The following is a 20,524-nucleotide window of genomic DNA, read 5'->3' on the forward strand; positions in this document are numbered from 1 at the left end:
CGTCCTTCTTGTCCCCATCAACGTACTACTCGGACATCACAATAGCCATGCCCGAGCACATTCCTCCTAGGACGGCTTCGTCCTCATCGGCGCAGGCCATCGAGAACATTGCGCAGGGCAAGACCCTCTTCATCGACAACTATGACTCCTTTACCTACAATATCGTACAGGTGAGCACTCGTAGCCCTTACCACCCCTCTCGCCCCTCGCCCTCTCACACTCTCTGCCCCCTCGCCCACAGTTCCTCGCCGAGCTCGGAGCAGATCTGCACGTCTATCGTAATGACGAGCTCACCCTGGCAGAACTGATTGCCCTGCAACCCTCCCGCCTCATCATCTCGCCTGGGCCCGGCCACCCCCTGAAGGACAGCGGCATCTCCATCGAGGCCATCAAGCACTTTGCTGGCAAGATTCCCATCCTGGGCGTCTGCATGGGTCTGCAATGCCTCTATGCAGCCTATACGGGTGTAGTTGACTTTGCGGGGGAGATTCTGCACGGCAAGACGTCAAAGATCGAACATGATGGCAAGGGACTCTATGCCGGATTGGGTCAGGTGGTGGGGACACGATATCACTCCTTGGCAGCCAACGTCAGCTCGCTACCGCCCGAGCTAGTAGTGACCAGCAAGACGGCGTCCGGTGTGGTCATGGGCATCAGGCATACCCGACACGCAATCGAGGCCGTGCAGTACCATCCTGAATCGATCCTCAGCGTTGGGGGTAGGGAGATGATCGCCAACTTCTTGCGCTGGACTGGGCCTGACTGGGCTGACAACCCACAAGCAGGAATCGATGAGGTCGCCATCAAGAGGGCGGAGAAGACGAGCGCGCCCGTCATGGCTATGGGAGCTGGTGCGGCCGCGGCTGGCGCGGCGGGAGCGGCGGGAGCGGTAGCTGCTGTCAACGGGGCCACAAATGGGTCCTCCCCTTCCACGGGCGCCGCCGACCAATCAGCCATCAACCCCTCTTCCGTAGGCACGATCCTTCAGCGTATCCACCTGCAGCGCCTCAAGGACATTGCCGTCTCCAAATCGACCCCAGGCCTCTCCCCACTCGACCTCCACCTCTCCCTCTCTATGCACCTCTCTCCGCCGCTCATCTCCTTCCCTCGTCGACTGGCCGCACGCTCCCATCTTGGCGTCGTCGGCTTGATGGCAGAGATGAAGCGCGCCTCCCCCTCCAAAGGCGATATCGCACTCGCAGCGCATGCAGGTGCCCAAGCCCTCGCCTACGCCCGAGCAGGAGCCGACGTCATCTCGGTGCTCACCGAACCAAAGTGGTTCAAGGGCTCGCTGAGCGACCTTGCCCTTGCCCGTCGAGCGGTTGAAGGTCTTCCCAACCGTCCCGCTATCCTTCGCAAAGACTTCATCGTTGACCCCTACCAAATCGACGAAGCCCGTCTGCATGGCGCCGACACGGTCTTGCTCATCGTGGCTATGCTCGACGACATCCTCCTTAAGCAACTCTACGACTACTCGGTCAGTCTGGGTATGGAGCCTCTGGTCGAGGTAAACAACTCAGCAGAGATGGAGCGAGCACTACAGTTGGGAGCGAAGGTGGTGGGCGTGAATAACAGGAATTTGCACGACTTCAATGTGGATATGGGCACGACCAGTCGATTGGCGGACGCGGCGAGACAGGGTGGGGTGACCCTCTGCGCGCTGAGTGGGATATCGAAGAGGAGCGATGTGCTTGGCTACCAGCGAGAGGGTGTTGGTGCAGTATTGGTGGGCGAGGCATTAATGCGCAGCCAGGATAAGCGGGCGTTTGTGAACGAGCTGGTTGGATTCAACGAGGACGGCGCGCCTACTACGACGCCGGAGAAGCCCCTGGTCAAGATCTGCGGCCTCTCCACGGTCGATGCAGCGGTGACTGCCACACTCGCCGGCGCCGACATGCTTGGCCTCATCTTCGCGCAGGGCACGAAACGAACAGTCAGCGAAGCACAAGCTGCCGAGATCATCTCCGTCGTCCGCTCCCTTCGCTCAGGCGCTGGTACAACGGCAGCTCAAGCCGCTCCCACTTCCTCGGACGTTGCGGCTGCTGCGGCGTTGGCATCCGCATCCACCCCGCAGGACTGGTTCGACTATACGGCGTCGACTGTTCGCCGGGCGACTCTGCGCTCTAAGCCGCTGATCTTCGGTGTCTTCCGTGACCAAACGGTCGATGAGGTTGTACGCGTGGCAACTACCCTTCGCCTTGACGGCGTACAATTGCACGGCCGTACGGAGGATGTGGAGTGGGCGAGACTTCTTCCGGGTGTGTGGGTGACAAAAGTATTCCACGTCGGCAAAGACGGGGCTGTAGGCGGGCCACTCCGCGAGTTGGGCCGCAGAGGATACCACCATTTTGTTGCGTTGGATACGGCGGGCGCAGGTGGGGCTGGTGGGCAGGGAGATGGTGGGAGTGGCAAGACTTTCGACCACTCGCTTCTACCCAACCTCGCTCAGACCGAGCCTGCCCTCGAAGGGCTGCGTCGATCTCTCGCTGCCTCCTCTGACGGTGCAGCTTCGGCAGCCCCCAGCTCTCTCCCTCCTTGTCACCCTATGCCGATCATCCTCGCTGGTGGCCTCCACCCGGGTAATGTGCGCCAGGCGGTCGAGCTTGCCCAGCAGGCGGGCGTGCAGGTGCTGGCTGTTGATACCAGCTCAGGCGTTGAAGGCGAGGATGGGAGGAAGGACACGGCCAGGATTCAGGCGTTCGTGGGGGCGATGAAGTAGGCCATGGGAAGAGGGAAAGTGTATGCTTTGTTATTAATCGAGATCAATGGGTATCGAGCTTGCTTGTCTCGTGACTCTTGTCATTACGGCACCTTGCGCATCAGAATTTGGACCTTGGGGCCTCTGCCTCGCCCTCCATCCGCGGCATCGTAGCTCTCTCCCCTTCCACTGGCCGCCTTGCGCCTCCTCGCCTGCTCTCCCGACCCTCCCTCAAAATCCTGAAAGGCGCCTCCTCCAGCCGCTTCATCCCCTCCTCACCACCATCAGGCATCTCCTCGTCGACCCACTTGCCGTCCTTGCCCATTCCAGGCTCCTCGACATTGCCCGGTATATCGGCAAAAGTCCACTCCCTCTCGACGCCGTTCGGGAGGTGGCCACACCAGCCGTTGAGCAGTTGTTGCCAGGTTGAGGAGGGATGAGGTGGGAGGACGGCAGTGGGGCTGGACGTGGTATAGTGCGTTGAGGAGAGGGGGAGGCAAGGGCTGTCTGGACGCACGTAGAGGCTGAGCCCAGCTGTGCCTGCTCCGATTTCCCTGCCTGAGCCTGTGCTCCAGTCCGTCTTTGGTGTTGATGGCCCCGCCTCCTCATTCCCCTCGCCATGATCCAGCAGACCCCTACCCAACGCAATGATCGTCGCAGCATGACTGACCAGCAGCACCCGCTTCCAACCACGCTCCTCACACCTCCTCTCGATCAACTTGACCACCCCTCTCGCCCGCGCATGGAGCTCCTCGATGCTCTCGCCCTGTCGTGATGGGTACGCAAGCGGGGCCCATTCGGAGGCAGGAGCTACGTGGTCAGAGTATTGAGCAGCGGTCGAGGCCCGCATGGGGATCGGATGTGGGCCAGTCGAGGGCACGACAGGAGGGAACCATTCAGCCAGACCTAACGATGATACCGAGGACTCAGCTGCAGGCTCGCGCACCACCTCTCCGCCAGCCACAACTCACCCGGCTCAATATGGATCGGCAGTCCCAATGCTTTGCTTGTAGGCTCACTAGTCTGCACACACCGGTAGTACGGACTACTGACAATCCCTTGAGGTCTTTGCTCCTCGGGCAAGCTCATGAAATGCTCAGCGAGCAATTTGACTTGATCTACCCCGTGAGCAGTCAATACGGGATCGCGTGGTCGACCCGTTGGGGAGAGATTCACCTCATTGCCTCGCCATGGCATACGAAACCCGTGTCGTGTTATGTAGAGGGTGTCGAGCATGGTCGAGGTGGGCGTAGGAGAGGACAGGGCCGTGAGGGGGGGGAAAGGTAGGAAGTGTTGGACCGGTGGGGCCGGCCAAGAGCGGAGAGAGAGCGGAGAGGGCGGACTGCCGAGCACAACAGGGTGGGGCGCTCTCAGTCCGCCGGCCCGGTGGCCGGCTCAAGCCAAGCCTGACTGCATCGTGGTAGCGGCTCGTCGTCTCGATGTCGTCAAGCGGATCGCAAAGGCCAGGTCGATGGCATGGCCGCTACCGGCGGCGATAGTCGATTCTACTCAGTCGTCGTAAACGCGGAACCGCAAAGCAGAGGGATTGAGCAGACATGCTCGGAAGATTTGGCCATGAGCAAGGCGAAATGTCTTGTCCTTCCTCATGAGTCATGTGAGCTCACGCTAGCGATACAACATTGCTTGAGCTTCGTTGAACTATGCTCCTCGATGCTATCACCACATCTCCATTCGTACGATCCTCAAGCCGTGGCGTTGCATTTCGCCCGCGTGCGCGCAGAACTTTGTCGGCTCCGAGGCGTGCGTCCGTCTCTCCCTCGCCGTGCGGGCGGGCAAGCGGCCAGAATTGAGCGAGAGGAAGAATCGCAGCACTTACTGCGCTTGCTCTCTTCCGTCCTCGTACCCTCATACCACCAACCCCTCAACCTTCTTCATCATGGTGAATATCACAAAGGATTCATGAGCGAGCAGCCCACCTCGCGGCGGCACAGCTAGCAATGGCAGTGGTGGCAGCGCCGAAGTCGAGGGCGCATTGACTCTGGAAGTCTAGGGAGGAGGAGGAGGTCCTCGAAACTCCTCGTCCTCGTCCTCGTCCTTATTGTCAACCTCAGCGCATCGTCGTTACTGGGGGGCGGCTGGGGCGCTACTATCGAACTCCCTGAAGCCATCACTCTGTTGATGTGCGTGCAGGTATTTTGATCGCATCGTCTCAGCCGCCCTCGAGGAATCGGAGACGAAGAGGCGCTGCTGCCACCCGCTGCATGCTACACCTCCTTTCGCTCCGTAGAACGTTGTCGCTGATTTGTATCGGTCTCTTTGGTCCCTCTCTCTCACAGCCCAAGCAAATCACCGACATCAAGTCGTTCCTCGAGATCGCCCGCAGGAAGGACGCCACCTGTACGTATGGCCACGATCGCCGTCTCAGTCTCACATGCCATGTCACTGACCTCTCTCTCTCCCTTTGTGCTCGCTACTCTCGCACCACAGCCGCCCGCGTCAAGAAGACGCCCAAGAAGGTCGGCTCCGGCTACGTGACCAAGTTCAAGGTCCGTTGCTCCCGCTACCTCTACACCCTCGTCGTCGACGACGCCGAGAAGGCAGCTAAGCTCCAGCAGTCGCTTCCTCCTACTCTTAACGTCACCGTCCTTGACGCTAAGAAGAAGACGAGCAAGAAGTAAGCGCGCCCGAATCGATTTCGATCTTGGCGGCTGCCATTTTCGCGTTTCGTTCTCTGTACTACAACCCACACTTCGTTGCGCTTCGGCCAACGATCTTCTCGTCATCATGGCGCTCCGCCGGGCTCACGGCCTTGTCACGCTGAGACAATGACATATATTTGAGCATCACAGATCGGTATCGAGTGTGGGAGAAGCGGTGACGAGAGGGCCCAAAGGCGTCGAGGTGCTGACGCCGGGTACGACTCAGTCGCCTATATACGACATCGCCTCTGACCAGCCCCACTGATTATCATACCACCCAGCTGCCAGCACTCCACCCATCCCAAATCGATCGCAATCCCTCCCCACGACGATCCACTCGGGCAGGGGCACACCCGTCCTCACCGGCAAAAGGCGAGCAGCACGCTCGATCCCCTCAGCGTCCGTTCCACTCAGCACGACGCTACGTTGTTGCGCGCCTTCTTCAGCATCAAGGTGGCCACGGTGCGGAATTGAGTAAAGTAGACCGATTCCAGGCTCGGCGAACAGACGATCACGTATCTTGAACTGGCCAGAGCCGAGGTGAGTGATAAAAGGGATGCCTGTGCCACCGTTCACGGTGGAGAGGGCGAGATTCTCATCTGGGCCGCCGAGGTAGACGTGCGACGACGATGAGGGCATAGAAGAGATTTCGCGATCCTGGATAGTGTGAGCTGGAATGGTCGTGTACGCGAGCAAGTCGTGCGCCCACCTGGCCGAGATGGAGGCGTAGGCTGCCTTGCGGCTGTCTAAGGCGTGAACACTGGTAGGTTGGATCAGGAGGAAGCGCGATGGCGTGTCGAGGAGGAGAGTGACGGGGCAAAGCAGACGTGGTGGTGGAAAGGTGCCGTCAAGAAGCTGCCACTCGGTTGAAGAAGTGCGAGGTACCTTGACGAGGCGATGCTGGCGGCCGGCTGCCAGCTGAAGGGTCGAGGAGCCAACGTTGACCGAGAGACCTGTGGTTGCAGCGACCCCGATCTGCCTTACGTTGCTGGCGGCTACCACAGTACAGCATGAGCCCTCAGCTGCGGCTGCATTGCGATACTCGACCTCAAGCCTCGCGATTCGTCCCGGGACCTCTGTCTGCACGATGCGCCAGCCATTTCTCGCCCTAGTCGTAGACGGAATGACGCAAGTGACCGTGAAGCGCTTTGGAAGCCTGACCTTCTTATGCTCGCACGCTTCATCAACAGCCCTCTGCACATCCTCCTCCCTGAGCATCTCATCCCACCAATGTCCCCTCCCCTTCACCTCGATCACCTTCGGCCAGCTTTCCTTGCCCAGCCCGGCCCGGCTCGCCCAGGTCCGCAAAAGCGCTCCCATCTCCCGCGAATGCCAAGGCGGAACATTGTCGTCTTCACTGCCGTACTTGATCGTTAGGGGCACAGGCCCTTTCGCCGCAACGAGATTAGACAGGTGCACGTCATTTGCGAATACGGTCCGCGCCGACTCAAGGATGCCGCGCAATACTGGGTCGATTGTGTGACGCTCTGCTCGCCAGACGGGCGCGACGTAGTCCTCCATCTTGATGTAGCCCGCGCATACTATGCCTGCAATGACCTGCTCTCCGCCGTGGACGAGACCGTGCCATGCTCCTTGGCCGCCGTTGGAGTGACCGAGCAGCACGACCGGAGGGGGTGTAGTTGTGGCGACGGCGGAGGGAAGAAGGGCCTGCTGGAATCGGAGGTCAGAGACGAGATCCTGCCACATTGTTCGTGAGGCTTGCTGCCAGTCGAGACCCCACGGGGTGAGCCCGGTAGGGAGGACGATCCAGCATGTGGAGTGGCGAGGGAGAGAAGTTCGCCAGAAGGGTGAGTCAGTCTCCACCCCTGCACCATGGAGGGCGACGATGACCGGTTGCTGGTGCTGCTCGTTGGAAGCTCCCTCTTGTCTCAATTGTCTTGGAGGGACCACGATGGCGTAATGAGGACCGAGACCGGATTTGCTCAAGTACGTGTACCTGTACGAGAAGTGTTCGTCGAGCGAGGGAGGCTCGCGCACGCAGCCAAGGGAGAGCGTAAAGGTCAGGACATGCTCCTGACCCGACTGGTCTGCGATCAGGAGCACCAGCTTGACAGCGATCTCTCCTGACGACACGAGCGCCGTCAGAGCTCTGCCCGCTTCAGCCTGAAATCCGACCTTGGTTGTCTGCAGAGGATGAACGAGAGCCGCCGCTGCTCGAGATGGCTGGTCCGGTGGTCGGAGAAGGGACAGCCTTGCGAAGACTGGCTCCTGCTCGTACGTCTCGTGGATGTCGATGATGCGCCATGTCTCGCCGGTGTCGTCGTTGCGGAGGGCGACGCTGAAGTACGGGCTGGCAAGACGCCCTTCAACGACGTCTGGGGCAATGCAGAGGTGACCTTGCGTGATGACCGTCGGCAAGTGATGACGACCGCTGGACTCGATGAGGGCGAGGCGTACGTCGAGGTCGACGGTGGGAGTGGTGTCGGGTGGGAATCCCCCGAAGACGCGCACCTCGTACAGCGGGCGAACAATGAACCAGTAGTCGCCGGGCTGCTCATCCAACGCAATCAGGTGAGGAAGGTGGTCGCCATCGTACGAGTAGTAGTCGGCGAGGTGCCACTTGAAGTGAGCGGGTGTGAAAGCCTCATCGTGAGCCACGATGGCGAACTGTATGGCGCCTCGAACGTCAACACTGAGCACAAGGGGCCTCTTGCTATCTCTATGCCGGATGTCGAGCTTCGTCCACGCCAGGCCTTGCCATTGAAGGGCGGCCCATCCAGCCGTATCGTGAGCCCCGGTCCAGTCGATTGCGTCGCGGGGGTATGAGATGCTGATCGAGTGTCGAGCAGCCGTTGCATTCTCGCTAGCCTCGGTGATCGCATGTACCTGCTTCACACCAGGCGGATCCACCGTATATGCTCCTCCAACTTCCTCGAGGAATCGTGGATCGGGACCAAAACTCTCCTCGCGCATCCCCGCAGGCCAGGGCCCGATGCAGCTCCATCGTGAGCTCAGTGCCAATGTGGCATCGTGCTGCGGTGAGCTGGGCATGCTCTACGCTTTCACTGCATGGTCACGTGAAGGTGGACTGACTGGTAGTGGTCAAAAGTCGAATGAGGAGAAATTACGATCAAGTGAGTTGCCTTGCGCTCGAGCCATCCGAGATAAGCCACGTGCTGATCCTCAACGCGTCCCTGGCTACAAGGGAGTCTTCGCTGCGCTGCACCTCGCTGTAGGCAGCTACGATCAACGGCAAGGTGCACTATTTGTGACCGACGAGCTACTTCTCCTGCCACTGTCAGATCAAGTGAGGTTGCGCATCGCAAGCAGCAGCCATGCTTCTACGACTCAACGCGAGCACACCGAGCTTAGTGAGTGGAGAACGCGATCTGATTCATGTTACGAAAGCCGAGAGCTGATCAGAGCTGGACAGGGCTAGTAGGGCAGGTGGTCAGACCAAAGAGATCGGCAGGCGCTTGTACCCGAGGAACGCTTCGCAGCTGGCCGTGACGCTCAGTCTTGGCTTAACCGTGTCGGAGGAGCCTCGATGTTCAAGCAGCGCTTACTGCTGCTGACCGAAGCCGCCAGCGGCGCCGCCCTGGCTAGGGCAGTCTCGGGCGAGATGGCCTGCTCACGTGTCGTTGCCGGATTTGGAGTGAGGTGGGAAGGCAGAGATTTGCGAAGGTGGGGAAGCGTTGGGTCAGCCTACAACTTCTACTCAAGTGTCCAGCTCCTCGCCGTATGCTCGCCTTCTTCCTGGCACACGTAGCAAGCCTTGCGTTGAGGCTGGCCGCAGGCAGCGGACTTGTGGCCCTGCGTGGCGAAGGGCTTTGCGTTAGCGATCGACTCAATCAGCGGCGGACCAAGAATTTCCAGCCACCCACCATCTGGCCACAGTTGAAGCACTTCATGCCTCCTCCGAATCCGCCTCCATACCCTCCGCCGAAGCCTCCCTGGCCGGCACCACCCTGAGGGCAGTCACGAGCTCGGTGGCCCGGCTGCTGGCATTGGTGGCACGTGCCAGAGAAGCCGCCGAAAGCGCCGTAACCGCCTTGTCCTCCCTGGGGGCATTCACGGGCGATGTGGCCTGTTGCGAAGTAGCGGAGGCGGGGAGAAGGCGGTCGTGTCAGTAGCGAGTCGATGTCGGCAGCCTGGAGAGTGTGAAGGACGTGAGGCGGGTCGGAGGCAGGGCCATAGCAGCCGCACGAGACCTTCTACGCGCGAGCCTGCGACTGAACCGTGACCCCTCCTGCACTGCCCCGAATCGCAAAAATCTCGCACAGGTTCACATCGATGGCTCTACGCGCGCTACACACCTTCTTGACCGCAAGAATGGCAGGTGCGAGGGGGAGCTGCCATGCCGCAGGCGTTGGAGATGTGACCTGTGAGGAGGCGTTGGGCAGAGGTGGGACCATGTTAGCGATAACAACCAGAGAATGTGGCGACGCCAAACCCTTGATGCTTGCCTTGACCACCGCATCGGTAGCAAGTGGGCTGCTCAGCAGTGCAGGCAGCAGCCATGTGGCCGGCTGTGAGGAGAGTCGTCGAGAGTAGAAGTTGCCGGCCGGGTTAAATAGTGGAGGTGAGCAGAGCAGCACATCGTCGCCATCGCCAATCGCCATCGCCGTACGACACCGGACGCCGTGTAGAAGACGGGAAGGGAGCAGCAGAGCAGGCAAGGTAGATTAGGTAGGGAAGCATGTGCGAGACGGACGGAGGGGTAGGGGAATGAAGGGGGAACGCATTGGTATTACGCCTCGTCAGCTCCTCTCTCTCGCCTGGATATGAAACAAGTAAGTGTCCGAAAGGCGGCCCTGCATCCCTTGATGTCCCCTTATGATCCCATACAGGCAGCCGTCACGATGAGAGCTCTCCTCGCGCCCGCAGCATCGGCGCGTGATGTCGTACGACCTCGTTCGCCGCCTCTTTGGCCTCCAAGTAGATCTCTGGGACGCGCTCAATTGTGCTCACGACCTCTTACGCACGCTGACCACATTTGTAACAACCACGAGAAGCAAAGGCCATCTTGTAAGAGCTTGTTTGGTCGAAGTAGAGAGATTTGTGAGGCGATGAAGGATGAGGAGCGAAAAAACCCTAGGCGCGACTCTCGCGGATGTCGAGTCGTTCGACATCAGCAGCAGCGCGGACCCGCTGCCACGTGAGGACGGGTGGTGCGGGCGCTCTCGACGGTGGCGGCTCTAAGCTTCAAGTGCGCTGAGCTTTGAGGATGATGCAGCGATGAGGCGCCAACGCTGACAAGGACTTGCGTATTTGATCAGACCTGCTCACTATCCCGCCTTTGCACAAAGTTGAGCTCTCGTTGCGTCGATGGAGAGGTCTCATACACGCCTCTCCCTCGTCGCGATGGCTGCTGCTTCTTTGCTTGTCCGCTGATTGCTAGGTAGCAGGCACAGCCTCGTCCTCGTCAGTCCTTTTCCTAGGTGCGCACACGACCGAGTCTTGCAGCTTCACTCAATCCAATTGTACGCTCTAGCGCAATCTGAGCGCCTCTCGCAAATCAACCCTCGTCGTCTTTGTCGTCGTCATTGAGCACCTCGGAGGGCCTTGCTCGACGCTTGATCGTCAATGCCCCTTGCCCACTTACAGCTCGCGCGCTCTCTCTCGCTCGCTCTCTCTCGCTCGCTCTCTCTCGCTCGCTCTTGTTCATTTGTGTTTCGCGCTTGCCTGCCTCGGAGTCGCCTCCGTCTCCGTCTCCGTGAGCCCGGCCTGGCCTCGCTCGCCCGCCTTGCCGCCTGCCGCCGCTGCCTGGCGGTCAGAGGGTCGCGCTCGCGCTCGCTGCACACGGCACTGAGTCCACTCGTCACGCCGTCCTCATCCCTCATCGACGACGCCGCCGACGACGACATCGACTCGCTGCTTCTTAACCAGGCCGCCACCACTTGCAATTTCCCCTCTCGAGGGGATTGCGACGGCATCGTCTGCGCAGCGACTCGATCCGCCCTAAGCCGCTACCTCCATCCTCCCCTGCTTAGCCTCGTTGGCTGCTGCGCCCACTGCCCCTCGCCGCTCGCCGCCCGCCGCCCGCCACTCGCAACATGGTGTCACTCACTTCAGTCCCCACGGCTCGAGACCGCGAACTCAAAGCTGGCGAACTCATGTCCGACTCCGAGACCGAGTCCAACCTCTCGCGGCCACCCACGCCTGAGCGTCATCACTACCCAAAGCATCGATTGAGCGGTATGCAGAGCAAGGACGGCAAAGCACTGAGGCACGAGCCTAGCGAGGAGGGTGGTAGGCTCGAGCTCGTACGAGAGCCTACGCCCTACGACACCACCAAAGCTCCCAACGTCAATGGATCGACGTCAGATCCTGCCGAGATTGGCAAAGTGGCTGCCAACGCCGCCGCGAATGGCGCATCACCTCGACGTGCTGCGTCTCCATCGCGAGCCTCATCGCCGCCACCTCGAGCAATGTCGCCCCCTCCCAAGGTGGCTGCCACGACCAAGGTGAGCAACAACACGCTCAAGGGAGGCAATGGAGGCTTCACGCCGCCTCCGTTCGTGTCCAACAACTCGACGTCGTCTCTGGCAACGATCAAGCAGCCACCTGCGCAGCCAGCCGGGCAGCATGCCGAGGCGGCGCAGCAACATCAGCAGGGGCGCGACAAGGGTGAGCGTGAGGGGGGGCGCGGTATTTTGAAGCGCATGCTTTCTGGCGGACACGAGAAGGACCGATCTGGGTCCGGCCAACATTCGCCCTCGAGAATACCAAACAACCGCTCAGCATCCGCCTACACCCATGGCACTCGCTCTCCCTCTGCATCGACCCCGCCGGGCACGCCCAAGCACGAGCACGTCGGCACTCCGGATGGAGCGAGTCTCATGCACGCAGTCCAGTCGATGAACCTCAATACCGGCGAGAAGCGGGACGGGCAATCACCAAGCGTATCGCAGCCTCCTAGTCGAGCTCAGTCAATCAAGAGGCAAGTCGCTGGCGGCAGGGAGCCATCTGAGAGCGGAGCGTCATCGTCAGATGCTGGGGGCAATCGCCTTACAGCCGCAGCGCTCCGCGATATGGAGTCGAAGTCGAGCAAGCAAGCAGCTCCACCAAAGGACAAGGATGCTCGCTCTACGGCCTCGTCCACGCTGCGCGACATGATCGCCGGCCTGGGCGGCTCTGGTCCCGGCAAGCTCGCACGTCGTGGCTCCAATGTCTCTCACGGCGCTCGCTCAGATAAGTCTGGCTCAGAAAAGGGCGGCGGCTCGCAGGCAGGCGATGGCAAAGGTTGGGGTAAAGGCTCAACAGCAGGCAGTGAGAATACCACTTCGCTGCTCAAGAAGTACGGCGTCTGCGAAAAGGCCGCCATCGGCAAGGGAGCCACGGCTGTCGTCCGCCTCGCTCACAAGTGGGACCGCAGCACCGAGAAGCTCTACGCGGTCAAGGAATTTAGAAAACGTCGCAAAAACGAGACCGAAAAGGAGTACGTCAAGAAGCTGACCTCGGAGTTCTGTATCTCCTCGACACTCCACCACATCAACATCGTCGAGACGGTCGACCTAGTGCAGGACGAGAATCGGCACTGGTGCGAGGTTATGGAGTACTGCCCCGGCGGAGACCTCTACGCTGCGATCAAGCGCGGTGGCATGAGTCAGGGCGAGGTCGAGTGCTGCTTCAAGCAAATTCTGAACGGTATCGCCTACCTCCACTCAATGGGCGTGGCGCATCGCGATATCAAGCCGGAAAACCTGCTACTGGACGCCAGCGGCCACGTGAAGATCACCGACTTTGGCGTGTCAGACGTCTTCCGCATGTGCTGGGAGAAGTCGACCCACTACTCCAAGGGACTCTGCGGTTCTGAGCCCTACATTGCGCCGGAGCAGTTCGAGGCAAAGGAGTACGACGCTCGCCTCGTCGACGTCTGGGCGGCTGCTGTCGTCTTCTACTGCATGCAGTTTCAAGAACTCCCGTGGAGAGTAGCAAAGATGTCAGATCCGACGTTCAAGGAGTTTGTCCACTCGTACCACGGATCGCCCGCTCCATCCCCGCTCTCCAATCTGAGCCCACGCGAGTGTCGACCTCTCCTCAAGAAGATGCTCTGCCCGGATCCCAAGGGACGGTGGGGGCTCGATGAGATCCTCAAGGATCCGTGGCTGCAGAGCGTGCCGCTTTGCGAGAATGGCGTGTCGACGGAGCACAAGCATCACATTGTCCAGGCGACGGTCGTTTCCACGCGTGGCGACAAGGATGGCTGAGCGCACGAGATGGCAAGGGGTGGTGATGAGGCGGCGTACAGAAGAGCATTGCAACCGGCTTCTCCTGTATACCACCTTTGCTCCTCTTGCGGGGCCGGTCATTACGCCAAGCTTACTTCTCTCTGCGCCTCCCATACCTACACTGCGCTCCTCTCTTCTACACCTTGCTTTGCGTCTCGTATCATCTCTCGTGTCTCCTCCTTCTCGCCATGATACAATCGTAATGACAGCTTTCGGACGACCGCGTGGCGTGGCGTGCTCTCTCTCTCTCTCTGTCTGTCTCTCTCGTAGACGCTGCTGTGTCAGTCACGCCTCGGCAGGGCCACGTGCGCGCCTCGCCAATATTCGCTGGCAGCCCCCCTCCACCGCGAGCCACGCAGCTGCCCGAGCGCCGGGGGCCAAGGCATCGGCGAGGTTCCACTCTGCGCTCGCCCGTTGACGTGAGCTGCGAGCATAGCACTTCTTCCAACCCTCTCACCACCACCAACACAACCTACCAAGAACTTGTGAGCATCAATCGCCTGGCCTTACCCCCGTTTCTTTGGCCAGCGGTATTCTGACGTGCATCTCTGCTGACCGCTTCAGCCCACCCTCTTCTTTCCAATGCACCCCACCCTGCTGCGCTCCTTTGCGTCGACCCGCTCAGCTCTCAACATGTCCAACGTCTTCTTTGACATCACCAAGAACGGCGAGCCTCTTGGCCGCATCGTCTTCAAGCTCTACGACGAGTGAGTGCGCGGGGTGCATGGACGGAGCCCGTTCTTGCGTGCGCGACCCGCTGACGCCCTCCTCTCCCTGCTCTCCCTTGGCCCACAGCGTCGTCCCCAAGACGGCTACCAACTTCCGTGAGCTCTGCACTGGCTCCAAGGGCTTCGGTTACGAGGGCTCCTCGTTCCACCGGTGAGCTTGTTCTTTCATGGCCCGTGTGCGCTACCATCAACTGACGCGATCGTTCCGCCCCCCCGCCGCAGCGTCATCCCCCAGTTCATGCTCCAGGGTGGTGACTTCACTGCCGGTAACGGTACTGGTGGCAAGTCAATCTACGGCAACAAGTTCGAGGATGAGAACTTCAAGATCGCTCACACTAAGCCCGGACTTCTCTCCATGGCCAACGCCGGTGAGTGAGCTCGCTACCACGCGTCGGAAAGGCGGCACGACTGACCTTGTACTCCCTCCCGACCTTCAATACCTTCTCTGAACTCTCAGGACCCAACACTAACGGCTCGCAGTTCTTCATTACCACCGTTGTCACCAGCTGGCTTGATGGAAAGGTGAGCATTAATAGCATCAGGAGGAGTAGAAGGAGCAGCCGCAGTCGCCGTACGAGCCTTTGACGCTGACGCGTCCCTTTCCCGCCCCCTCTCTCCCCGCACAGCACGTCGTCTTCGGTGAGGTCACCGAGGGAATGGACATTGTCAAGAAGATCGAGGGTGAGGGATCTGGCTCGGGCAAGACCAAGACCAAGATCACCATCGCCAAGTCGGGCACCGTCTAAAGGCGCGCGCCGCAGCACGCAGTCAGCAAGGGGCGATCCGCATTCGCGTCCACCGCCCTTTGACTTGACTCTACTGTTGCCTCTCCCCCTATGACAATCTGCTCTGAAATCGAAAAAAGAACTTCATCCATTTAGTCGACGCTCATCCCTCGCTGTGCGTCACCACGTCTCGTCGCGACCCTGCTCTCGAAGACTCATCTAACGCGCCACGAGCGCGCCACGACTTCGCATCGCCCGCCTCATTGACTGGCAGCTCATTCGCCGTGCATCAAGACTTGCGTTCTCCAACAAGCACTGAATGTGAGAGTAGCATTGATTGCGAGGTGTGTCACGTGGAAAGTGTTTCAGCGAGAGACCAGGCGACGCTGCGACGAAGCCTTAGAATTCACGCGAGTAGAGGGAAATGCATAAAGGAGTACGAGTGTTGCGGCGAGGCGCACATTGATTCGATAGACATAGACTATGCTGGAGGGCGACAGGTTCGAAGGAGATGCCTCTTGGAGTCGTAACGACCCTTGCAGACCTTATAAAGACTTCAGGAGCAATATTTTGTCAAAGTGAAGTGGCTTATGAAATAGCCTATTTTCTGAAAGTGGTTTCGTAGAGGACGCAGAAAAGCGCACTGGACCCCTTGGACCCGCCGTTGCGAGCGAGACGCTGGAGCTCGCGGACCTCGCACCTCCTGAGCCTCTTGCCGAAGATGCTAACGTTGTGGGTGGCCTCGTTGTTGAGGGGCCATCGATACAGCATCTTGCCCGTCAGCGTAATCTCGTTGGCGCGAGCATGCTCTGCGGAGCGGACGGCATCGTACGTGGCAGCGGCGCGCGTGACAGCTTGGCCGGCGGAGGGCTTGGTGCGGGCAGGCGAGGGGGCGGCGGTGTAGGCGGCGGTGGTGGACGAGGCGGCGTGGGCGGCGGACGAGGCCGAGGACAGGGCAGCATCGGCGGCGGGCGTGGGCGTGGGCGTGGCGTGGGCGCGGCAGTGGGCGGTCGTGAGGTTCATAACGGCCGTGCGGTACAAGTGCAGCAGGAACTTGTACTGAGGGTCGGCGATGCTAGGCTCCTCTCCTTGCTGCTTGTTATGGTCTCGCGGCCCCTCCATGCACCTTGCGCCTTTGATGCCCTTGATGGTCGAGAGCTGCCACTGCCCGAAACGCGCTCTCGACTTAAGATACTGCTCATCGAGGCAGTAGCCACCCATCAGGACACAGATCAGCTCCTCCCAGACGGCGAGGCACTCGGCGCTCTCGTTGAGGTCCGCCAGCCCCGTAACCTGGCCGAGGAGGAAGGCTGCGTGCGCGTCGTTGTCGGTCTCCTGCTGGTAGTGGTAGGAGGCCCGCCCACGGCCCCCGCTCAACTCCGTCCTCAGGAGGGTAGCCTCGTGTGAGTAGTGCCGCGCCACGGGGTCTTGCGCCTGCCCGCAGTAGAGGGTCGCCTAGCGGTTGCTCCTGAAGACGATGCGTCCATACACGCCGTCTTTGCTGGCGCTGCCGGCTGCCGAAGGAGGCTGGGTGGCGGCGAAGGGTGGAGAGAGCGACTGGCCGGCCTTGGCCTCGAAGTAGCTTGCCTCCCAGACGTCTGACTTGCCGGAGCCAACGTCATTGAGCAGCTGCTCGAAGAAGGGCGTAAGCTTGAAGTAGCCTCCATCGAGCCACCTCTTGACCCTGTCACGGGCGGCTCCCTGTTGCCAAGCTACGCCAGAGGTCGTCGTACCCAGGTCGATGCGGCCTGCGCGAGTGAAGATGGGGAAGAGAGAGGGGAGGACAGTCAGCATGCGCCCCACGTGCGGCCTACTCTCCGTCGAGGCTCACCATTGGCGGCGGCGAGAACGAACCGCTTGGCACCGGCGAGGACCGTCTCCGCGTCTTTGAGGGGCGAAGGCTGAGGACGGGCAAAGGCAACGTACTCCCTGCTGCTGCCGTCTGGCGACTCGTAGTAGCGCCCTGAGCCGTAGCGCTTGAGCTCCCATTGCTTGCCGTCTATGAACTTAGTAGCAGGCAGCGAGGAGGTGCCGGGATCCTCGACGGCCTCATCGGCTCCGTCCGTGTCTTGGCCGTCGCTGATGATGCTGCTCTTGGCGGGGAGGAGGGCGCGGCTGAGGGCGTCACCTCGAGGGAAGGCGGCAGCGTCGATGTCGAGAAGGTCTTCGAGAGCTTCGGCGGCGTTGGAGCTCGCGAGGGCACGGATGACGCTGAACTCGGTGCCGACTTGCTTCTGCCCATCATCCTCATCCTCATCATCGGAGTCCTCGAGATCGTCGTCTTCCATAGGAACCCCGGCGTTTCCACTGCCGCTTGCTTGAGGCTGGGGCTCGGACGCTTCGCCAGCCGTGTTGTTGTCCGCGCCGTGGGCTGCTGCCTTGGCCTTGCGACACCCTTCGTGGCACTGGAATCAGGCATTTGTACGAATAGATGGCGCTCTGAAGACGAATCTGAGCCGAGTGCGCCCTGAGATGGCTTGGTACGCGAATTTGAGCCGGGTGTATGCTGGTCTGGCGGGGGACTAGGGCAATGTGCGCGGGCCAGAGACAGCATACAAGGCTCAGCAAGGCTAAGAAAAGTGCAGCAATGGTGCCTGAATCCTGCTTGCGTCGTTGCATCGCGGCCAATAAAGAAGCTGTTGCTACCACCTCGTCGTCGACGAGGCACGCGGCCCTGCTGTTTATCCTCGGCGACAAAGGCGAGCGGCGGCGGTGCCGCGATGGGCAAGCGCACGGTCGAGGGAGGCTCCACGTGAGGCAGGACGGCCCGCCGAGTAGCACGAGTGGTCTAAGCAACGAGGACGGGAGACCCACTCCAAGCTGAAGAGTGCCTCTGGCGTCTGCCCATGAATCCCAAGAGCTCACTAAGTCGGCCAATCGGTGATCGGATGCTTTGACTCTTGTGTTGAAGAAGGTGACTGAATGTTGTAAAGCTCAAATTCGAGAGGTATCGGTTGAGGTGCGTGGCGTCTGTCAAGTGCCGTGGGCGTGGGTGATGGTGAGGGGAAAGGCGAATGATGAGCGGTGTTGTTCGGGTGGCGTGCGTCACGCGCCGTGGGCGACAGAATGAAGGCGAGAAAGCCTGTTGTCTTGGTGGAGCTTGAGCTGAATGAGATCACGCTTCGCGAGCGACTTGTGGTGTGTGGTGGGTGTGGCCATGAGGTATGCTGAGCAGGAGCGAGGTGGGAGTCAGGCGGCTCTTGCTGTTGGCGGCAGAGGAGCTCTTGGACCTAATTTGCTCCCTTGTGACCGCTGCGTACGACCTCTCGGGCAGGTCACCCTCTCGCCATGTCGAGTGTGCTGAGGCACTCTCAATGTGGGTCGTCGAGGCAGGATGCGATGGGACGAATGGAAAGGAGGAAAAGTCGTTGTATCTCTCCAGCCCGACCCCAATTGGCCTGAGCGTGCGCCGCCCCGCTCTCGCTGAGATGAAGTCGACCCTCGCGACTTGGCTCTTCCCTTTCCGTCGTGCCTGTCCGCGTCCTTTACTGCCTGCGTCTCATCATCCATCAGCAACGATGCCTCCCTCTAAGCTTGGCCCACTCGCCGGCCGAACATTGAGGGGCTCGTCCCTTTCGCCCTCGCCATCAACGCCTCCGCCAGGCTCACCATCGCAGCATGGAGGAGCGGGACCCCCTTCCACCTCCTCGCCTAGACGGGTCGCGAGTGGAAGCGCCAACCTGAACCACAACTCTCCGAATCGACGAGCTTCAGCAGCCAAGAATGGAGGCAACAATGATGCGTCGCCGTCGTCGTTGTCGTCCAGCTCGGAACGCCCATATCTCCTGTCTCGCGAGCAAGAAACGACATATCATCGCCGTCTGCGCACCCTTCTCATCGAATTCGCCAGGACAAGGCAGCTCTGGGCAGACGAGATAGAAGAGGCAGCAGAGCTTGTTGCAAAGTATGCGGGCGCGCTGGGTGAATTGGAGGATGAGATGAAGGAGCGGACGAAGCGACGGGAGGTCGCGGGAGGGGTAGCGGCGGGAGCCGTTCGCGAAGCCCTTGAGGATCTGGATGCGACATACTCTGAGCTGGATGTGGCATGGAGACGAATCGAGGGGGCAGCACAGGCCCTGCTGAAGCTGCGAGACGAGGCTGCGGCGCTGGAGAGGGAGTGGATGACCAGGAGCGAGGATGTGAGATGGGGACCAGTTGGGGGAGAGGAGATGGGTGAGTTGCGAGAGCTCAAGGTCCATCGGCGGGCGAAGAGTACTGACGACAATACTGCCCTCTACATCTCATCGCCACGCTCAGTCGCAGCCACGGCCACCCTCTCACTGCAAGCCCAGCTTCAGACTCAACAGCTGCGGACCTCCCTCTCTACTCTCTTCGTGGAGTGCTCCCCTCTTGGCAGTCTCGTTGCGCCTGCGGTCACGGACCTCTTCACGAATGGGGCTCACCCCGATGACACCACTGCAGCATCATCGAAGCCACGACGTCCTCGCACCTACAACCCCTCAGCTTCCTCACGGCTGCGCAAAGAAGTGCTTACAACATGGCGCGACTTGTCCTGCGTTGAGGCGAGGGGGATGGATAGCTTTGCGTGGGTGCAAGAGGTTTGGAGGAGCGAGGTGGGAAGATGGGATGAATTTGCGGGCGGGTCGTCAGCGGCGACGGCGATGCCCCTTTGAGGCGTCGCAGTAGACACTAAAATGGCCAGTGGCTTGAGTAGGTGTGGATATTTGCTCATTTGGATCATTGATATATACCCTCCAGCGTCCCATTCGTCATCGCCATTGTCGTCTGCTATAATACAAGGCCTCCTCCTGCTCCCTCTCGCCTCGCCTCGCCACCTCCGACTATCGTCTCCTCCTCAGCAGTCCAGCAAGTACCACGCCACCCAAAGCAGCCGCTCCACCCATAAGCGCCATACCGATGTAGCCTTCCCTTGCCACACCCTTCTCAATGAGCTCCTGAAGCGACTGCGCTTGAAGGTTGTTGGGTTCGCGCTCGATGAGGAGGGCTGCGAGCGCAGTGTAGGTAGATGAGCGTTCGGTCAGTACGAGAAGCGGAGGGAGGGTGGCACGAGGATCTAAACGAGAGGCAAACACGACTCACCATTGAAGCGTCGAGCCTCATCGAAGTTGCCCATCTTGAAGTGGCCCAATGACAGGTAGTAGAGGCACTCCCTTCTTCGTGGCGGGTCTGAGCGGTAGATCTCTGCGGGCGTGGGGCCAAGCATGGCCGGCATCCATCATCAGCTGTCATTCTCCTCGACACTCGACAACCCCCTCTCAAGCCTCGCTGCACTCACCAGTCAATAACCCAATACCCCTAGCCATCTCATCCCTATTCCTCGACTTAACCAGTCCCCAAGCCAAATTGAATCTCGACTGGGTAGAGGCATGCCCCGATGCCAGCTCCTTTTGGTATTGCGACTCGAGGACAGAGAGCTCTGCGCTTGTGAGAGGCGTCTCTGCGTCGGCTGCGTAGGGGAGTGACATTGCGGCCGTGTGCGATGGAGAGGGGTAGATGGGAGTGAGGAAAAGAGGGGGTGGAGTTTGGGGTGGAGTCT

At 60.4% G+C, this 20,524-nt stretch overlaps 10 protein-coding genes across 10 annotated transcripts; 5 read left to right on the forward strand and 5 right to left on the reverse strand.

Annotated features, from left to right (window-relative positions):
- Positions 1-47: 47 nt before the first annotated feature.
- BDZ90DRAFT_269242 (IGPS-domain-containing protein) lies at positions 48-2,769 on the forward strand (the record flags this gene model as incomplete). Its single annotated transcript, XM_025508735.1, has 2 exons — positions 48-170; positions 242-2,769. The coding sequence occupies 2 exons, from the start codon at positions 48-50 to the stop codon at positions 2,717-2,719; spliced, it is 2,601 nt and encodes an 866-aa protein (XP_025363995.1). The 3' UTR covers positions 2,720-2,769.
- On the reverse strand, positions 2,617-4,011 carry BDZ90DRAFT_236702 (PGAM-domain-containing protein). The gene is made up of 2 exons (XM_025507302.1): positions 3,670-4,011; positions 2,617-3,604 (listed from the first exon to the last, which is right to left on the reverse strand). The coding sequence occupies exons 1-2, from the start codon at positions 3,932-3,934 to the stop codon at positions 2,820-2,822; spliced, it is 1,050 nt and encodes a 349-aa protein (XP_025363996.1). The 5' UTR covers positions 3,935-4,011; the 3' UTR covers positions 2,617-2,819.
- A 534-nt stretch (positions 4,012-4,545) lies between these two features.
- Positions 4,546-5,464, forward strand: BDZ90DRAFT_230259 (hypothetical protein). The gene is made up of 2 exons (XM_025505410.1): positions 4,546-5,056; positions 5,147-5,464. The coding sequence occupies exons 1-2, from the start codon at positions 4,921-4,923 to the stop codon at positions 5,335-5,337; spliced, it is 327 nt and encodes a 108-aa protein (XP_025363997.1). The 5' UTR covers positions 4,546-4,920; the 3' UTR covers positions 5,338-5,464.
- Positions 5,465-5,498: 34 nt separating this feature from the next.
- BDZ90DRAFT_230260 (hypothetical protein) lies at positions 5,499-8,428 on the reverse strand. Its single transcript, XM_025505411.1, has one exon. The coding sequence runs from the start codon at positions 8,368-8,370 to the stop codon at positions 5,581-5,583; it is 2,790 nt and encodes a 929-aa protein (XP_025363998.1). The 5' UTR covers positions 8,371-8,428; the 3' UTR covers positions 5,499-5,580.
- Positions 8,429-8,875: 447 nt separating this feature from the next.
- BDZ90DRAFT_107387 (hypothetical protein) lies at positions 8,876-10,648 on the reverse strand. Its single transcript, XM_025503201.1, has 5 exons — positions 10,305-10,648; positions 9,786-9,848; positions 9,636-9,701; positions 9,204-9,406; positions 8,876-9,132 (listed from the first exon to the last, which is right to left on the reverse strand). The coding sequence occupies exons 1-5, from the start codon at positions 10,342-10,344 to the stop codon at positions 9,034-9,036; spliced, it is 471 nt and encodes a 156-aa protein (XP_025363999.1). The 5' UTR covers positions 10,345-10,648; the 3' UTR covers positions 8,876-9,033.
- A 402-nt stretch (positions 10,649-11,050) lies between these two features.
- Positions 11,051-13,771, forward strand: BDZ90DRAFT_230262 (Pkinase-domain-containing protein). Its single transcript, XM_025505412.1, has one exon. It carries the CDS (start codon positions 11,376-11,378, stop codon positions 13,530-13,532), a length of 2,157 nt encoding a protein of 718 aa, XP_025364000.1. The 5' UTR covers positions 11,051-11,375; the 3' UTR covers positions 13,533-13,771.
- Positions 13,772-14,186: 415 nt separating this feature from the next.
- Positions 14,187-15,027, forward strand: BDZ90DRAFT_258311 (cyclophilin; the record flags this gene model as incomplete). The annotated part of the gene is made up of 5 exons (XM_025508053.1): positions 14,187-14,260; positions 14,349-14,432; positions 14,504-14,649; positions 14,739-14,803; positions 14,908-15,027. 5 exons carry the CDS (start codon positions 14,187-14,189, stop codon positions 15,025-15,027), a joined length of 489 nt encoding a protein of 162 aa, XP_025364001.1.
- A 1,317-nt stretch (positions 15,028-16,344) lies between these two features.
- Positions 16,345-17,707, reverse strand: BDZ90DRAFT_107559 (hypothetical protein). Its single transcript, XM_025503203.1, has 2 exons — positions 16,838-17,707; positions 16,345-16,754 (listed from the first exon to the last, which is right to left on the reverse strand). The coding sequence occupies exons 1-2, from the start codon at positions 17,292-17,294 to the stop codon at positions 16,462-16,464; spliced, it is 750 nt and encodes a 249-aa protein (XP_025364002.1). The 5' UTR covers positions 17,295-17,707; the 3' UTR covers positions 16,345-16,461.
- A 777-nt stretch (positions 17,708-18,484) lies between these two features.
- Positions 18,485-19,779, forward strand: BDZ90DRAFT_230264 (hypothetical protein). Its single transcript, XM_025505413.1, has 2 exons — positions 18,485-19,179; positions 19,264-19,779. The coding sequence occupies exons 1-2, from the start codon at positions 18,525-18,527 to the stop codon at positions 19,638-19,640; spliced, it is 1,032 nt and encodes a 343-aa protein (XP_025364003.1). The 5' UTR covers positions 18,485-18,524; the 3' UTR covers positions 19,641-19,779.
- Positions 19,664-20,453, reverse strand: BDZ90DRAFT_249025 (mitochondria fission 1 protein; the record flags this gene model as incomplete). Its single annotated transcript, XM_025507644.1, has 3 exons — positions 19,664-19,972; positions 20,068-20,169; positions 20,264-20,453. The coding sequence occupies 3 exons, from the start codon at positions 20,451-20,453 to the stop codon at positions 19,809-19,811; spliced, it is 456 nt and encodes a 151-aa protein (XP_025364004.1). The 3' UTR covers positions 19,664-19,808.
- Positions 20,454-20,524: the final 71 nt, after the last annotated feature.

The sequence above is a fragment of the Jaminaea rosea genome (assembly GCF_003144245.1).
Source record: "Jaminaea rosea strain MCA 5214 unplaced genomic scaffold BDZ90scaffold_2, whole genome shotgun sequence".
Classification (NCBI taxonomy): domain Eukaryota; kingdom Fungi; phylum Basidiomycota; class Exobasidiomycetes; order Microstromatales; genus Jaminaea; species Jaminaea rosea.

Coding starts and splice junctions, on each gene's coding strand:
- BDZ90DRAFT_236702 (XM_025507302.1), bottom strand. CDS start 3,934: ATGCTCGACACCCTCTACATAACACGACACGGGTTTCGTATGCCATGG. Junction 3,605..3,669: donor GCCGATCCATATTGAGCCGG/GTGAGTTGTGGC, acceptor TATCATCGTTAG/GTCTGGCTGAATGGTTCCCT.
- BDZ90DRAFT_230259 (XM_025505410.1), top strand. CDS start 4,921: ATGCTACACCTCCTTTCGCTCCGTAGAACGTTGTCGCTGATTTGTATC. Junction 5,057..5,146: donor CCGCAGGAAGGACGCCACCT/GTACGTATGGCC, acceptor CTCGCACCACAG/CCGCCCGCGTCAAGAAGACG.
- BDZ90DRAFT_230260 (XM_025505411.1), bottom strand. CDS start 8,370: ATGCCCAGCTCACCGCAGCACGATGCCACATTGGCACTGAGCTCACGA.
- BDZ90DRAFT_107387 (XM_025503201.1), bottom strand. CDS start 10,344: ATGGCCTTTGCTTCTCGTGGTTGTTACAAATGTGGTCAGC. Junction 9,849..10,304: donor TTGTTACAAATGTGGTCAGC/GTGCGTAAGAGG, acceptor CTCTCCTCACAG/CCGGCCACATGGCTGCTGCC. Junction 9,133..9,203: donor GCTTCAACTGTGGCCAGATG/GTGGGTGGCTGG, acceptor TTCGCCACGCAG/GGCCACAAGTCCGCTGCCTG.
- BDZ90DRAFT_230262 (XM_025505412.1), top strand. CDS start 11,376: ATGGTGTCACTCACTTCAGTCCCCACGGCTCGAGACCGCGAACTCAAA.
- BDZ90DRAFT_107559 (XM_025503203.1), bottom strand. CDS start 17,294: ATGGAAGACGACGATCTCGAGGACTCCGATGATGAGGATGAGGATGAT. Junction 16,755..16,837: donor CGTTCTCGCCGCCGCCAATG/GTGAGCCTCGAC, acceptor TCACTCGCGCAG/GCCGCATCGACCTGGGTACG.
- BDZ90DRAFT_230264 (XM_025505413.1), top strand. CDS start 18,525: ATGCCTCCCTCTAAGCTTGGCCCACTCGCCGGCCGAACATTGAGGGGC. Junction 19,180..19,263: donor AGTTGGGGGAGAGGAGATGG/GTGAGTTGCGAG, acceptor CGCCACGCTCAG/TCGCAGCCACGGCCACCCTC.